The sequence below is a fragment of the Dendropsophus ebraccatus genome, chromosome 2 (genome assembly GCF_027789765.1).
Source record: "Dendropsophus ebraccatus isolate aDenEbr1 chromosome 2, aDenEbr1.pat, whole genome shotgun sequence".
Lineage (NCBI taxonomy): Eukaryota > Metazoa > Chordata > Amphibia > Anura > Hylidae > Dendropsophus > Dendropsophus ebraccatus.
In genome coordinates this window covers 8274351-8292463 of record NC_091455.1, presented here as the reverse complement: position 1 = coordinate 8292463, position 18113 = coordinate 8274351, and the positions used below count along the sequence as shown (strand labels likewise).

Below are 18113 nucleotides of genomic sequence, written 5' to 3'. Positions count from 1 at the left end.
TGCCCCCTGCTCTGCCCCCAGAGAAATGCCCCCTTCTCTGCCCCCATAGAAATGCCCCCTGCTCAGCCCCTACAGTAATGCCCCCTGCCCCCATAGAAATGCCCCCTGCTCTCTCTCAACACAAGAAAATAAAAAAATAAAATCATACTCACTAATTCGGGTCCTCTCCCTGGAGTCTGTATTCTAGCTTCTTCACCTTAGAGTAATGGAGTTGCCAGACATTATTACAATCAGGAGGCATTACATGAGGTATAAGAGGAGGACTACAACTCCCAGCATGGCCAGCCTGTTATTATGGGAGATCAGAGGACATTACAGGAGGAGGTATAAGAGGAGGACTACAACTCCCAGCATGGCCAGCCTGTTATTATGGGAGATCAGAGGACATTACAGGAGGAGATATAATAGGACTACAACTTCCAGCATGTCCAGCCTGTTATTATGGGAGATCAGAGGACATTACATGAGGTGGTATGAGGACTACAACTCCCAGCATTGCCAGCCTGTTGTTATGGGAGATAAGAGGACATTATAGGAGGAGATAGAATAGGACTACAACTCCAAGCATGTCCAGCCTGTATTATGGGTGATCAGAGGAGATTACAGGAGGAGATATAATAGGAATACAACTCCAAGCATGTCCAGCCTGTTATTATGAATGATCAGAGGAGATTACAGGAGTCGGTATGAGGACTACAACTTCCAGCATGGCCAGCCTGTTATTATGGGAGATCAGAGGACATTACAGGAGGCGGTATGAGGACTACAACTTTCAGCATGGCCAGCCTGTTATTATGGGAGATCAGAGGACATTACAGGAGGCGGTATGAGGACTACAACTTCCAGCATGGCCAGCCTGTTATTATAGGAGATCAGAGGACATTACAGGAGGAGATATAAGAGGAGGACTACAACTGCCAGCATGGCCTGCCTGTTATTATGGGAGATCAGAGGACATTACAGGAGGAGGTATGAGGACTACAACTCCCAGCATGTCCAGCCTGTTATTATGGGAGATCAGAGGACATTACAGGAGGAAGTATAAGAGCATACAGCATACAGAGGGGAGGTATAAGTGAGCCCCGCCCCCTCAAGTCACATGACAATGATCACAGGGCCTTCATCCACCAGCATCCTCCCGTTCTCAGCCCCGCCCCTTATGACGTCACCACAGGTCCTTCCCCATCACTCTGCTGCAGACACGGCAGGTCCTTTACACCTCCTTCTAACAACTCGATTCTAGGGAGGGAGGGAGGGCCCCCCGGACGCAGGGTCGGCAGCACCCGCCCCTGGGGGCCCAAGTAAGCCGGGTGCTGACGCCGGCCCTGATATACACCAGCCTGAACCCGGAACTCTGTTTCCGGGTTCGGGCTGGTGGGTGCCCCTGTGTGGTGGGGGCCCCGGGGCACGTGCCCCTTGTGCCCTCCCTTTTATCCGGCCCTGGATATAACTACTATAATACCGCTCCTATATACAGGAATATAACTACTATAATAATGCTCTTATATACAGGAATATAACTACTATAATACTGCTCCTATATACAGGAATATAACTACTATTATACTGCTCCTATATACAGGAATATAACTGCTATAATCCTGTCCCTGTATGTCTCACATAGGCCAACGCTGAGGTTGCAGTGAGGGAGATGTTGAGGGAGTTTGCGGAGCGGTGGGAGCAGCAGACGGGGGCTCTGGAGGTGGACTCTGTGGATTATATGGATGATGGGTCTCCTATCAAGCTGAAGGTGAAGATTAACAAGGCGGAGGTAATATCAGCTATAAGGTGAAGGGGTTGGCGGAGGGTCTGCGTCTTGATCTGTGTATAAATGGTTGTGATATAATGGAGATCAGAAGGAGAGGTTGTGTCTCCTCCCCATCCTGACATCATGTATAGCACACATATAGTACATATAGCACACATATAGTACACATAGCACATATAGCACACATAGCACATATAGTACATATAGCACACATAGCACATATAGTACATATAGCACACATATAGTATACATAGCACATATAGCACACATAGCACACAGCACGTATAGCACATATAGCACACATATAGTACACATAGCACATTTAGCACACACAGCACATATAGCACACACAGCACACATAGCACATATAGTACATATAGCACACACAGCACATATAGCACACACAGCACATACTGTATAGTACATATAGCACACACAGCACATATAGTACATATAGCACACATAGCACATATAGTACATATAGCACACATAGCATACATAGCACATATAGCGCATATAGCACACATAGCATACATAGCACATATAGCACACATAGTACATATAGCACACATAGCACATATAGCACACATAGCACATATAGCACACATAGCACATATAGCACACATAGTACATATAGCACACATAGCACATATAGCACACATAGCACATATAGCGCATATAGCACACATAGTACATATAGCACACATAGCACATATAGCACACATAGCACACATAGCACATATAGCGCATATAGCACACATAGCATACATAGCGCATATAGCACATATAGCGCACATATAGCACACATAGCACATATAGCACACATAGTACATATAGCACACATAGCACATATAGCACACATAGCATACATAGCACATATAGCGCATATAGCGCACATATAGCACACATAGTACATATAGCACACATAGCACATATAGCACATATAGCACACACAGCACATATAGCACACATAGTACATATAGCACACATAGCACATATAGTACATATAGCACACATAGCACATATAGTACATATAGCACACGTAGCTCATATAGTGAAATCTTTTGCACAGATATTAAATATTCTCGTTATTTTTTAATCAGAAATAAAGGGAAATTCCACTACAAATCACTGAGTTCTATGATCAGCAATGTGAGGTTGTGTCCACTCTTCCACAGGGGAGCGCTGTGTTTGACTTTACCCACTCCGGGTATGAAGTGTTTGGGAACTGTAATGCCCCCCGTGCCATCACCCTGTCTGCCCTCATATACTGCCTGCGCTGCATGGTGGGACAAGACATTCCACTGAACCAGGTGAGCGTGTGTCTGGCACTGCAGCTTTTTTTTATTATTATTATTATATTTATACAATATTTTTTTATTTTTGACTTTGTTTTAATTATTTTAAATCCTAGACAACTTTTTATGTTTCGTTGTTTCTTTAGGGTTGCTTGGTGCCCATCCGAGTCATCATCCCTAAAGGATCTATCCTGGATCCCTCTCCGGACGCGGCAGTGGTGGGCGGCAACGTGCTGACATCACAGAGGATTGTTGATGTCATCTTTAAGGCCTTCCAAGTCTGTGCAGCTTCCCAGGTGTGATGTCTGGGGGCCCGCTCTGCTATGCTTACTATAACTATACAATATGGTGCTCTGAGCCCCGTAAGATCTGTGGTCTGCAATATGGCCGCCTTTAGGGTTATCCAGGATTTGAAAAAAATCCTAGCTACTTTTTTCCTCCCCCAGTAACAGCGCCACTCTTGTCCTAAGGTAGGGTGTGGTACTACAGCTATGTTTCATTAAAGTGAATGGAGCTGAGTTGTAATACCACACACAACCTGAAGACAGGGTGGCGCTGTTTCTGGAAGGAAGCAGCTATGATTTTATAGTCCTAAACAACCCCATTATATATATTTTTTCAAAAATATGAGGTCCCTTATACATCATAAGCCGCTATGTTGGGCACTGTTTGCTACGTAACGGGTGTGAACAGGGCTGAGACTTTAGATATATTTTCCTTACCCTGCGTCCTCTATCTGGAGGAGAAGCTGCGGGTCGGTGCGGTGACATCATTGTAATGGTCTCCAGTGTGTCTCTCCAGGGTTGTATGAACAACATCACGTTTGGTAACCAGAACATCGGCTACTATGAGACTGTGGCCGGCGGTGCTGGGGCCGGACCGCACTGGGACGGGAGAAGCGGCATCCATAGTCACATGACCAACACGCGGATTACTGACCCCGAGATTCTGGAGAAACGGTAGGAGGGGCCATCAAATGTCTAATATCTGGGGGAATTATTGAAATCATGGGATGGACAGATCTGATAATTATATACTAATTATATGCAATTTATGTAACAATAGAAACCTGATATTGATCATGTGATCACTTGCTGATCAATGGTGTCCCAGATGTGCAAGAAGTCCGAGGAATGTTCATTAAGGATAGCCGTCCCGTGAATAGTGGCCATCCCTCTGTCTGACCGCCCCCTCTCTTTCTATAGGTATCCAGTTGTCCTGAAACGTTTCCAGCTTCGTCCAGGCTCTGGCGGTCAGGGGACGTTCTGTGGTGGAGATGGAGTCGTCCGGGAGCTGCTGTTCAGAGAACACGTCATCTTGTCCGTTCTCACGGAACGAAGGGTGTTCCAGCCATACGGCATCCAAGGTGACAGATCTATTATAAGCCTCTCTGATAACCACAAGATGCATCATGACCCCCATGTGTAGCCTCACCTCTTGGACCAAGCGTGCAGACCCATCAAAGTCAATGCAAATTGTGTAACTCTTAGGCTTCATCTGTTTTCGGCCTGACCCCCTCTGTCCACCGTGAACAGAGGGGCCCAGGAATCCCTCAATCTGATGATAAGCGCGGGTCCTAGAGGTGAGGGAGGCATCTAGGGGACTCCTATGGCATATCCCGTGTCCCCGATAGGTGTACCCCTATAAGACGTCAGCACCCCTTTGCCCACCTTAATCTGCATTCTAGTCTCTGATATTCTTCTTTCTTCTAGGAGGATCTCCTGGTGCTCCGGGGCTCAACCTCTTGCATCGACATGAAGGGAAAACCATTAACCTGGGAGGGAAAACATCCGTTTCCTTAGGACCTGGGGTAAGAGAACGAAGGGTTAATCTGTGCAGAATTGTACATTTCCGTATTCCTTACATTGTCGCCTCTCTTCTGTTTAGTTTACCTGACCAGGGGAGTAGCTATTGGGGGGTGCAGGGGTAGCAGTCACACCCGGACCCTCTCTGCCTCATGAGTAGACCCCAGTATTACATGGCACCTAGTGGGAGGGGCCCTGTTACAGATTTGGCATGGGGCTCCGCGGGTCTTCAATCAATAAATTGTGCATTTAGCATTGACCTGACTTGAGGTTGAAGAACCCCCAACCCCCTGATGTCATGTATCCCCCCTCGGCCACCATAGTGCTCCATGGATCTCACCACCCCAGAAACATGGTGGACGACATATATAGGTAATTCTCTCTTATCCCCCAGGATATATTCACCCTTCACACTCCAGGAGGAGGAGGATACGGAGATCACAATGAGGGCGATAAGACGCCGACGCCAGTCAAGACTGAAAGTCGCAGCTTCGCAGAACGAGGAAGTGTCTACGATTACCGAATGGCACAGGAGACGGTGTGACCCCAACCGGCTGAGCCCAATGGCTGAACGATGAGGAGAATCGGGCCGGTGTGATCTGTCTCCTACAGCGGATACAACCGCGTGCGGTGCGGGAAAAGATCCGACCTCACTGTCCTATAAGATAATAGATGGTAATTGTAAAAAAGAAAGAAGGATTTCAATTTCACATTTGATTATTTCTTCTGACTGGAGAATGGGGTCTCTAATGTCGAGATCGAGGGGGAAGGGAGGGGGTCCGACCACTGGGGATACCTAACTTTATCATCCACACATAGGAGCAAGCAAGGCTGCAGATGTCAAATTATTGAAAAGAGTAAAATCTGTGGTAAATCTAAAAAAAAAAACTTTTCTAATTTTACATTTATATTTAAAAAAAAAAAAATATCTACAAAACATTAACCCAGTTAGTGCGGAAATGTGTGAACTACTGAACCAGAGCGTCATTGAACGATGTCAGTGATATAAATATAATCGAGTCCAGACATAATGCTCATCCCAGAAAACAATAAAAAGTCATCAAAAAGATCCCGACATCTGGGCCAGGAAACTATCAAAATGAGGGGTGTCCCTGCCCAGATCCCCCCCAACCCCATTCATTACACTGGCCCAAGCATAGTGAGCTGGTCTGCACAGGATTTTCCAGTCCCAATCTACATAAAATGCACAACATATTAATTTATGTTGTAGATCCGCTGCGGTTTAAAGATTTGCAAATTACTCCTAATAAAAATTCTCCAGTCTTCCAGTACTTATCAGCTGCTGTATGTTCTACAGGAAGTGGTGTATTCTCTCCAGTCTGACACAGTGCTCTCTGCTGCCACCTCTGTCCATGTCAGGAACTGTCCAGAGCAGCAGCAAATCCCCATAGAAAACCTCTCCTGCTCTGGACAGTTCCTGTCATTGACCTCAGTTCCATTAAGTGATTGGAGCTGAATTGTAATACCACACACAACCTGAGGACAGGGGGGAGCTGTTTTTTTTTTTTGTTTGTTTGTTTGTTTGTTTTGTTTTTATTAAAGGTAACTTTGTTTTTTTTAGTTGTGTAAAATTCTGGATAAACCCCTTTAGTAATGTCGCATCTATAGGATGTCGCCATTACAGTAATCAAAGGGAAAGTCGGAAAGAAGGATGACCGTCCTAATATTTAAAGGGGGCTACCCTAGTCAGTGAGGCGTATCAGAGTACACATAAGCCAGTCTGATTTATTCCAGATTGGAAGCTGAGGTCCACCATGATCTCATCCTATGCTGTTTGAGGCCATGTTCACACAACGTAAGTTCCGCTATAATCATGGCCGTTGTTGCAACAGCCGCGATTAGTACGGAACTTGCGTAGTGCTGCAGGCTGAGGGAATTCGTTGCCCTTAGCAACCAGGTGGAAATATTTTTTTCTTATTATAAGCTGCTGTTGCCATGACTACTATACAATAGACATATAATTCTATGACAACAATTTACGTGCAGGTTATTGCCCCTAGCAGCCAGGTTAATGTGCCGTTTTCTGAGAATAATTTAGTGTTGCTATGACAACAGTTCACATGCCGCTTGTCACAAACACCTCCAGATACAGGGCGGCCATTTTCTTTAGGGTAACCTGAGCGTTCTTTACACTTCTGTCGCTGGGGTTGCTAGGGGCAACGACAATCTGTGGGCATTGGGTCCCATCTGGCCTGGTGTCTGTATTTTTTCCCTTGACCATGGTTACCAGGTATTCTTTATAGAGGCCTACTGGTGCCAGAACAAGCGGTTACATTGCTGGGGGTCTTTGGAGACCGCCCATGGTAAGCGTATTCCTCCATTTACATACTGGGCTCCAAAATACATGAAGACAACACCTTCCTATGTATCCTGTTCTAACAGTATACGGAAATCATATAGGTAATAATGGCTCTTGCAGATTCCACCCATCACATGTAGGACACGGTCGGCCATTGATATGTCATTACAGGAAATATATAGCCAATATGGCTTCCCTGGCGATACCAGCTGCCTGTCGGCGAGTTTTCAGGAGAAACTCCCCCCCATAAACCTGACACAATGTCCGTCCCCTCCACGTCCCCACCGTCATGAGAGACAATGGAGAGTGACAGACAGGATGGAGACAGCTGGGCCTGGAGCCGGGGTGGATGTCAGTGCAGCTTCTATAGGATTGTATGGAAATAGACATGCTAATAAATAAGGTGTGTGGTGTACGGGGCCGGAGGAGTCACCCATTCCTATAGGAATTCTCAGTATATATTATAGGAGGAAGCAGAAATCGTGTGTGTGTGTGTTTTTGTGCATATCCCCATATAATATATATAGTAAGTAGTTATGTATATAGACCCCCCCCATATAGTAGGTAGTTATGTATATAGACCCCCCATATAGTAGGTAGTTATGTATATAGACCCCCATATAATAGGTGTACGGTATGTAGTTATGTATATAGACCCCCATATACTAGGTGTATAGTAGGTAGTTATGTATATAGACCCCCATATAATAGGTGTACAGTAGGTAGTTATGTATATAGACCCCCATATAATAGGTATATAGTAGGTAGTTATGTATATAGACCCCCATATAATGGATATATAGTAGGTAGTTATGTATATAGACCCCCATATAATAGGTGTACCGTAGGTAGTTATGTATATAGACCCCCCATATAGTAGGTAGGTAGTTATGTATATAGACCCCCATATAATAGATATATAGTAGGTAGTTATGTATATAGACCCCCATATAATAGATATATAGTAGGTAGTTATGTATATAGACCCCCATATACTAGGTGTATAATAGGTAGTTATGTATATAGACCCCCATATAATAGATATATAGTAGGTAGTTATGTATATAGACCCCCATATAATAGGTGTATAGTATGTAGTTATGTATATAGACCCCCATATAATGGGTATATAGTAGGTAGTTATGCATATAGACCCCCATATAGTAGGTAGTTATGTATATAGACACCCCATATAATAGGTGTATAGTAGGTAGTTATGTATATAGACCCCCATATAATAGGTGTATAGTAGGTAGTTATGTATATAGACCCCCATATAATAGGTATATAGTAGGTAGTTATGTATATAGACCCCCCCATATAGTAGGTAGGTAGTTATGTATATAGACCCCCATATAATAGGTATATAGTAGATAGTTATGTATATAGACCCCCCGTATAATAGGTGTATAGTAGGTAGTTATGTATATAGACCCCATATAATAGATATATAGTAGGTAGTTATGTATATAGACCCCCATATAATAGGTGTATAGTATGTAGTTATGTATATAGACCCCCATATAGTAGATATATAGTAGGTAGTTATGTATATAGACCCCCCATATAATGGGTATATAGCAGGTAGTTATGTATATAGACCCCCCATATAATGGGTATATAGCAGGTAGTTATGTATATAGACCCCCATATAATAGATATATAGTAGGTAGTTATGTATATAGACCCCCATATAATAGGTATACAGTAGGTAGTTATGTATATAGACCCCCCATATAGTAGGTAGTTATGTATATAGACCCCCATATTATAGGTGTATAGTAGGTAGTTATGTATATAGACCCCCATATAATAGGTGTATAGTAGGTAGTTATGTATATAGACCCCCATATACTAGGTGTATAGTATGTAGTTATGTATATAGACCCCCCATATAATGGGTATATAGTAGGTAGTTATGTATATAGACCTTATATAATAGGTATATAGTAGGTAGTTATGTATATAGACCCCCCATATGATAGGTATATAGTAGGTATTTATGTATATAGACCCCCATATAATAGGTGTATAGTAGGTAGTTATGTATATAGACCCCCATATAATAGATATATAGTAGGTAGTTATGTATATAGACCCCCATATACTAGGTGTATAGTATGTAGTTATGTATATAGACCCCCCATATAATGGGTATATAGTAGGTAGTTATGTATATAGACCTTATATAATAGGTATATAGTAGGTAGTTATGTATATAGACCCCCATATAGTAGGTAGTTATGTATATAGACCCCCATATAATAGGTGTATAGTAGGTAGTTATGTATATAGACCCCCATATAATAGGTATACAGTAGGTAGTTATGTATATAGACCCCCATATAATAGGTATACAGTAGGTAGTTATGTATATAGACCCCCCATATAGTAGGTAGTTATGTATATAGACCCCCCATATAGTAGGTAGTTATGTATATAGACCCCCCATATAATAGATGTATAGTAGGTAGTTATGTATATAGACCCCCCATATAGTAGGTAGTTATGTATATAGACCCCCCATATGATAGGTATATAGTAGGTAGTTATGTATATAGACCCCCATATAATAGGTGCACAGTAGGTAGTTATTTATATAGACCCCCATATACTAGGTGTATAGTAGGTAGTTATGTATATAGACCCCCCATATGATAGGTATATAGTAGGTAGTTATGTATATAGACCCCCATATAATAGGTGTACAGTAGGTAGTTATTTATATAGACCCCCCCCCATATAATAGGTAGTTATGTATATAGACCCCCATATAATAGGTGTATAGTAGGTAGTTATGTATATAGACCCCCCCATATAGTAGGTAGTTATGTATATAGACCCCCCATATAATAGGTAGTTATGTATATAGACCTTATATAATAGATATATAGTAGGTAGTTATGTATATAGACCCCCATATAATAGGTATACAGTAGGTAGTTATGTATATAGACCCCCATATAATACAGTAGGTATATAGAATGTAGTTATGTATATAGACCCCCATATAATAGGTATATAGTAGGTAGTTATGTATATAGACCCCCATATAATACAGTAGGTATATAGTATGTAGTTATGTATATAGACCCCCATATAATAGGTAGTTATGTATATAGACCCCCATATAATAGGTGTATAGTAGGTAGTTATGTATATAGACCCCCATATAGTAGGTAGTTATGTATATAGACCCCCATATAATAGGTGTATAGTAGGTAGTTATGTATATAGACCCCCATATAGTAGGTAGTTATGTATATAGACCCCCCCCATATAGTAGGTAGTTATGTATATAGACCCCCATATAGTAGGTAGTTATGTATATAGACCCCCCCCCCCATATAGTAGGTAGTTATGTATATAGACCCCCATATAATAGGTATATAGTAGGTAGTTATGTATATAGACCCCCATATAATAGGTGTATAGTAGGTAGTTATGTATATAGACCCCCATATAATAGGTGTATAGTAGGTAGTTATGTATATAGACCCCCATATAATAGGTATATAGTAGGTAGTTATGTATATAGACCCCCATATAATGGGTATATAGTAGGTAGTTATGTATATAGACCCCCATATAATAGGTGTATAGTAGGTAGTTATGTATATAGACCCCCATATAATGGGTATATAGTAGGTAGTTATGTATATAGACCCCCATATACTAGGTATATAGTAGGTAGTTATGTATATAGACGCCCATATAATAGATATATAGTAGGTAGTTATGTATATAGACCCCCATATAATAGGTAGTTATGTATATAGACCCCCATATAATAGGTATACAGTAGGTAGTTATGTATATAGACCCCCATATACTAGGTATATAGTAGGTAGTTATGTATATAGACGCCCATATAATAGATATATAGCAGGTAGTTATGTATATAGACCCCCATATAATGGGTATATAGTAGGTAGTTATGTATATAGACCCCCATATAATGGGTATATAGTAGGTAGTTATGTATATAGACCCCCATATAATGGATATATAGTAGCTAGTTATGTATATAGACCCCCATATAATGGGTATATAGTAGGTAGTTATGTATATAGACCCCCATATAATAGGTGTATAGTAGGTAGTTATGTATATAGACCCCCATATAATAGGTGTATAGTAGGTAGTTATGTATATAGACCCCCATATAATGGGTATATAGTAGGTAGTTATGTATATAGACCCCCATATAATGGGTATATAGTAGGTAGTTATGTATATAGACCCCCATATAATAGGTATACAGTAGGTAGTTATTTATATAGACCCCCATATAATAGTTATATAGTAAGTAGTTCTATTACACCAAACGATTATTAGCCGTACTTGGCTTTTACTGGCCGTTATGGCCGATAATCGTCTAGTGCAGTGATTTTCAACCAGTGTTCTGCGGCACACTAGTGTGCCGCGTCACATGGTCGGGTGCGCCACGGGGAAAGTTCCCCAAACTATGGTGCCCCTGCAGATCGTCCCGCTGCTGCTGTCCGCCTCACCTACTGGCCGCCTGAAGAGCCCGGACGTGCTCCTCCTATCCAATCAGTGGAGACCGGGAGCATGGTGCGCTGCGGCGGCATGGTGCGCTACGGCTCGCTGAGTCTCCGCTGATTGGAGGAGCAAGTCCGGGCCCTACGGGCGGCCAGTAGGTGAGGCGGAGAGCAGCGGCAACCATGTGGGAGGAGGTGAGGAGGAAGGGGGGGAGAGAAACCTGGGGATGGGGGAGAGAAGCAGGAGAAAACAATGGGGGAGAGAAACCTGGGGATGGGGGAGAGAAACAGGAGAAAACAATGGGGGAGAGAAACCTGGGGATGGGGGAGAGACAGGGAGAGAAGCATGGGGATGGGGGAGAGAAACATGGGGATGGGGGAGAGAAACATGGGGATGGGGGAGAAACAGGGGAGAGAAACATGGGGATGGGGGAGAAACAGGGGAGAGAAGCAGGGGGGAGAGAAGTATGGTGGAGAGAAGCATGGGGGAGAGAAGCACAGGAGATAAGTAGGGGGAGAAGTATGGTGGAGAGAAGCAGGGGGGAGAGAAGTATGGTGGAGAGAAGCACAGGAGAGAAGCAGGGGGGAGAAGTATGGTGGAGAGAAGTAGGGGGGAGAAGTATGGTAAAGAGAAGCAGGGGGGAGAGAAGTATGGTGGAGAGAACCACAGGAGAGAAGCATGGGGGAGAAGTATGGTGGAGAGAAGTATGGTAAAGAGAAGCAGGGGGGAGAAGTATGGTGGAGAGAAGTAGGGGGGAGAAGTATGGTAAAGAGAAGCAGGGGGGAGAGAAGTATGGTGGAGAGAAGCACAGGAGAGAAGCATGGGGGAGAAGTATGGTGGAGAGAAGTAGGGGGGAGAAGTATGGTAAAGAGAAGCAGGGGGGAGAGAAGTATGGTGGAGAGAAGCACAGGAGAGAAGCATGGGGGAGAAGTATGGTGGAGAGAAGTATGGTAAAGAGAAGCAGGGGGGAGAGAAGTATGGTGGAGAGAAGCGCAGGAGAGAAGCATGGGGGAGAGAAGCAGGAGGGAGAAGTATGGGGGAGAGAAGTATGGGGGAGAGAAGCACAGGAGAGAAGTATGGTGGAGAGAAGCACAGGAAAGAAGTAGGGGGGAGAAGTATGGTAAAGAGAAGCAGGGGGGAGAGAAGTATGGTGGAGAGAAGCACAGGAGAGAAGCATGGGGGAGAAGTATGGTGGAGAGAAGTAGGGGGGAGAAGTATGGTAAAGAGAAGCAGGGGGGAGAGAAGTATGGTGGAGAGAAGCACAGGAGAGAAGCATGGGGGAGAAGTATGGTGGAGAGAAGTATGGTAAAGAGAAGCAGGGGGGAGAGAAGTATGGTGGAGAGAAGCGCAGGAGAGAAGCATGGGGGAGAGAAGCAGGAGGGAGAAGTATGGTGGAGAGAAGCACAGGAAAGAAGTAGGGGGGAGAAGTATGGTGGAGAGAAGCACAGGAGAGAAGCAGGGGGTAGAAGTATGGTGGAGAGAAGCACAGGGGGAGAAGAAAACAGGCCCAGGTTTCACACTGAGTGAGTATAAATACATTTAGAATCTATATTATTAACTATATGTATAATATGTACTGTTTTAGTGTCATTTTGTGCCATTTTGGTTGGTGGTGTGCCCCGGGATTTTTTAAGTATAAAAAGTGTGCCGCAGCTCAAAAAAGGTTGGAAATCACAGGTCTAGTGTATCAGCTCATGTTAGAGCCAACGTCTGATTATTTTCTTGCAACGTGTTGGGGATCACGGCAGCAGTGGTCGTCTCTTCCTGTAATGGGAGGCAACAGCAAACCACCGCTCTCTTCCATGGGCCACCAAGGCGATCTATGGATCATCCAGGCCCCAGCTCACTGCGGTCCCCCCACTTCTCCCCACTCGCCATCTACATGTAATAACACAGACAGTGAGCGGGAAGTGAGCGCTGATCTGCCTGGTCAGCGCTCGCTTCCTCCTCTAGATTGTGCGGTGTAATACGGCCCTTAGAGTTGCTCTTTACTTCTTTGCCGGACAGTCTGTGCTAAGGGCAGGGGTTTAAAGGGATACTTCACTGAAGACCTTTTTCTTTCAAATCAACTGCTTTCTAAAAATTATATTGATTTGTAATTTACTTCTATTTTATAATCTCAAGTCTTCCAGATCTTATCAGCTGCTGTATGTCCTGCAGGAAGTGGTGTATTCTCTCCAGTCTGACACAGTGCTCTCTTCTGCCACCTCTGTCCATGTCAGGAACTTTCCAGAGCAGCAGCAAATCCCCATAGAAAACCTCTCCTGCTCTGGACAGTTCCTGACATGGACAGAGGTGGCAGCAGAGAGCACTGTGTCAGAGTGGAGAGAATACACCACTTCCTGCAGGACATACAGCAGCTGATAAGTACTAGAAGACTTGACATTATAAAATAGAAGTAAATTACAAATCTATATAATTTTCTGTAAGCAGTTTTCAGACTGGAGAGAATACACCACTTCCTGCAGGACATACAGCAGCTGATAAGTACTGGAATATTTTTTTAAAATAGAAAGTTATATAGATCTGTAATTTACTTCTGACACCAGTTGATTTGAAAGATTTTCGCTGGAGTACTCCTTTGACTATAGGGGACATGAAGTTACATCTCTGTCTCACACAATCAGATCGAGAACATTTTACAATAAAAAAAAAAAAAGTTTATTGTAAAAAAAAAAAAAAAAGAAAATAATGGAAGCAAAACAATTATTTACAAAAAAAATTACAAAAATAGAGCAAAGACATTGTTGATGTATATACAAGACCTTGTGCCACCCCCCTTGGACCAGTGTTGTGCTATAGTTTGTGTCTCTGTGACCTGGAGCGTCTATAAGAGCCAACGAGGGCCCAGGACTAAAGTGATAACACAAGGCCCAAAAGTAGCTTTGTCTGAGCATCCATGGGGTTAGTAGCCGGGGTGCCTGTACCCAGGGAGGCCGGGGGTGCTGTGGGCCAGGTGGTCGAGGTATAGACCCTGGTGGGGCATGTAGCCAGGGTGCGGGGGGTACACCGGGATGTCAAACACCGTTTTGTTGGGGGGAAATTCGGCTGAAGGGCTCTTTATCTCCAGCGGCAGCGGTGGGGGGAGGGGCATTTGGGGTTGTAGGGTGGGGGGGTAGGCCTCCCTCCTCTCATGGTACGTGGGACTGGTATACGGAGGGGTCATGTAGTTATACAGGGATATGGAGGGGAAGTTGGAGTAAAGCAGAAGCGGGTGGATACTAGGAGGGGCCACCACATTAGGGGCGATGCATTTGGAGTAAGATGTAGGAAGGTTCCATAGGATCATCGGGAACGACACGGCGGGGTCGGAAGCCGAAGAGGTGGACGGAACCGCGGCTTCTGGTTCTGTTCTGACGGGACCGGCCTCTTTCGGGAGATGAGAGCGGCGGAAATCCATAGGCCTGTAGGGACGTCCGTGATAAATGTAGGGGGCCAGGTCATGTGGGTAGACGTCCTGACGGGTGACCGCCGTGTTCTGGAGCTTCATGGCGTCGGCGGGAATCCGGCTGACATCCACCGTCCAGTAGTTTCCCTTGGCCTGAGGTTTGAGCGGATCTTTCAGAACCTGAAAAAAAAGATAATGGTGTAAAATGATAACTATAAAGGTCTTGGTGGAGGAGATATAGAGGGCCGAGGAAGAAGCTGGTCCTGGAACTGCGGGGACTTGGAAAAAATCTTTTCCTTCAAATCAACTGGTGCCAGAAAGTTCCATAGATCTGCAAATTACTTCTATATAAAAATCTCCAGTCTTCCAGTACCTATCAGCTGCTGTATGTTCTGCAGGAAGTGGTGTATTCTCTCCAGTCTGACACAGTGCTCTCTGCTGCCACCTCTGTCCATGTCAGGAACTGTCCAGAGCAGCAGCAAGTCCCCATAGAAAACATCTCCTGCTGTGGACAGTTCCTGACATGGACAGAGGTGACAGCAGAGAGCACTGTGTCAGACTGGAGAGAATACACCACTTTCTGCAGGACATACAGCAGCTGATAAGTACTGGAAGACTGGGGATTTTTAAAGAGAAGCAATTTACAAATTTATATAACTTTTTGATACCAGGGATACTAAACTGGAGTGCCCCTTTAAGGTTGTCCCAGCTATAAGCATGATCCCTGTATAACCAGAGCTGGGACCCCCATCACAATACACTAAGCATGTAACATTAGTGACGCCATTATGTAAATCCCCGCTATAGAGTAACTATGTGGCGGCCATTGGAACCATAATCACATTGATTTCCTCCTGTTTGGAGAAGATGATGGTGTAATAATGAGGGTGTATGTGGGGGAGGGGAGGGTATAGGGCACATGGAGCTCCGGGGGACACGTTTTATCAGATAGAGGAGTTACATACAATAGAGCGCTGGGCTCTTCCTTTCTACATATAATGCAAATAGTATCTGTGGTGTATGGGTGGAAGTGCTGGTGGGGGAGGGGGGAGCTGCTGCAGAAGTTCCTGTATGGAGCCGTTTTGGCGGCAAGCACATGGCTTTCTGCAACCCCAGAGAATTATACAGCAAATTCACACTACTATACACGAATACGAGTATATGAGGGGTCCCGGGAGGACCATAAAGACCATACCATAAAGATTTAATACAACTAGTCACCAAATATACAAAACAATATAAAAGTTTAAAAAAACAGACTCTCAAGAATCCTGATTTTCTCAGATTTATTAGCTGGGGTCACAGGCCGCATTTATACCTACAATAAGAATTTTTGGGTGAAAATTGGTGAAGGGGATTGATGATTTATTACAGATTAGAGAAGTGATATAACACAGGGTTTCATGGAGAAATTTTAATGTATAATGTTAAAGTTACACTTTGCAGCAGTGCTGAAAAGTGTGTAAAGAAGGGGTGTGGCTAAGAAAAAAATAAAATGCAACAATTAATATAATAATGTGCCATCTATTGGTTAAAAAATATAACAAATTGGGTCCAATGCAACGTACTGCACTAGTATTTTTATGATATTATTTTACACCTTTTCACCATTTTCGGCAGGCCATAAAGCGATGCATTTTACAATGGTAAGAAATCTGAGAAAATCTTAAGAGGTTTAAGTGAAGATGCCAGGGAGTTTCTTACCTTTTTGAAGCAGTCGTTGGAGGACAGGTTATGTCTGATGGAGTCCTTCCAGCCTTGGTAGTCTCCCTTGAAGAAGGGGAATAAGGTGCTGATCTCCTGGAGAATCTGAAGATGAAAAATACACAAAAACATTCAGTCCTGTGATCTGTTAGTAAATTGGGGGTCTCCCCTTAAAAAAAGTAAAGGGCTTCTATACAAAGTTAAGGGCCTAGCAAGAACTTTTTGAAAGTTTTTGGAAGTTTTCCTATGGCTAATGGTTCCAGCTTATTTATACTATATTTATTACCCTGGATCTGACCCCATTGACCTTTGAATATTTTGGCCCCTTGAGGTTCTCTTACCTGAGACAGCTTGAGCCTCTTGTCTGGGGAGTTCTGTATAACCAGGGCGATCATGGCCAGGTAGGAGTATGGAGGTTTGGCGTATCGCTGGTAGTTCTTCTTCTTCCCAGTTGTCGCCGTGGTCGTCTTCTTCTTCTGCTCCCCGGAGGAGTCTGGCTCTCTCGGGCCGCCCTTCTCTTCCCCTGAGCTGTTCTCCTTGTCTATGGGCGCCATCCGCTCCATGCTGGGGAGCTCGGGGGCTGCCATGAAGATGGGATCCCAGGGATGGAGAGCAAAAGTCATATCCTAGTGTGGTCTTCACAACTTCCAATACCAGATGTGATGGGACACTGGGCCAGGAGCCTTGATAAGTGCCGGTCACCCCACCTCCAGCTTTGTTATGGTAATGCCCCCCAGCACAAGAGGGAACCCACTCCAGGTAACACCTCAACCTCTATAGACAGACCCCCATCCATAAAGACAATGACAATGAAGTTTCAGTGCTGGGGTGGGATCATCTAGAAGATGCTTTTTGTTATGTATATAGAGTGTGTATGGTGTATATAGTATGTATATAGGGTGTGTATGGTGTATATAGGGTGTGTATAGCATAGAGCTTCCTATTATACATAAGTCATCATTAGCTGCAGAAATTGTGTCGGGGCTAATATGGTAATAAACAGCCAATAGGCAGCACAGGGGAGACCCTCGGCCGCAGAGCTTACACTTCATACCAGGCACTTCTATCATAAGTCTATGAAAGTCTATGTAACACATTAATAATGGGGATAATTATAATAATTATATATGGGTATAAATAATTGTATATGGGTATAAATGGTTGTATATGGGTATAAATAATTGTATATGGGTATAAATGGTTGTATATGGGTATAAATAATTGTATATGGGTATAAATGGTTGTATATGGGTATAAATAATTGTATATGGGTATAAATGGTTGTATATGGGTATAAATGGTTGTATATGGGTATAGATTGTTGTAT

General features: G+C 43.7%; 2 protein-coding genes across 7 annotated transcripts in view; one reads left to right on the top strand and one right to left on the bottom strand.

The window, feature by feature from the left end:
* The window catches only part of OPLAH (5-oxoprolinase, ATP-hydrolysing), a 35071-nt gene extending 28908 nt beyond the window's left edge, over positions 1 to 6163 (top strand). For all 6 annotated transcript variants that reach the window (XM_069957014.1, XM_069957012.1, XM_069957011.1 and 3 more), the window contains exons 21-27: positions 1625 to 1771; positions 2947 to 3081; positions 3213 to 3362; positions 3868 to 4025; positions 4272 to 4432; positions 4779 to 4876; positions 5266 to 6163. In XM_069957014.1, coding sequence (XP_069813115.1) covers positions 1625 to 1771; positions 2947 to 3081; positions 3213 to 3362; positions 3868 to 4025; positions 4272 to 4432; positions 4779 to 4876; positions 5266 to 5415 — 999 coding nt within the window. In that variant the 3' untranslated portion in view covers positions 5416 to 6163. The remainder of the gene's footprint in view (positions 1 to 1624; positions 1772 to 2946; positions 3082 to 3212; positions 3363 to 3867; positions 4026 to 4271; positions 4433 to 4778; positions 4877 to 5265) is intronic.
* An 8205-nt stretch (positions 6164 to 14368) lies between these two features.
* On the bottom strand, positions 14369 to 17886 carry LOC138784282 (forkhead activin signal transducer 3-like). The gene is made up of 3 exons (XM_069959795.1): positions 17128 to 17886; positions 16787 to 16891; positions 14369 to 15262 (listed from the first exon to the last, which is right to left on the bottom strand). Exons 1-3 carry the CDS (start codon positions 17407 to 17409, stop codon positions 14600 to 14602), a joined length of 1050 nt encoding a protein of 349 aa, XP_069815896.1. The 5' UTR covers positions 17410 to 17886; the 3' UTR covers positions 14369 to 14599.
* Between the last annotated feature and the right edge of the window lie 227 nt (positions 17887 to 18113).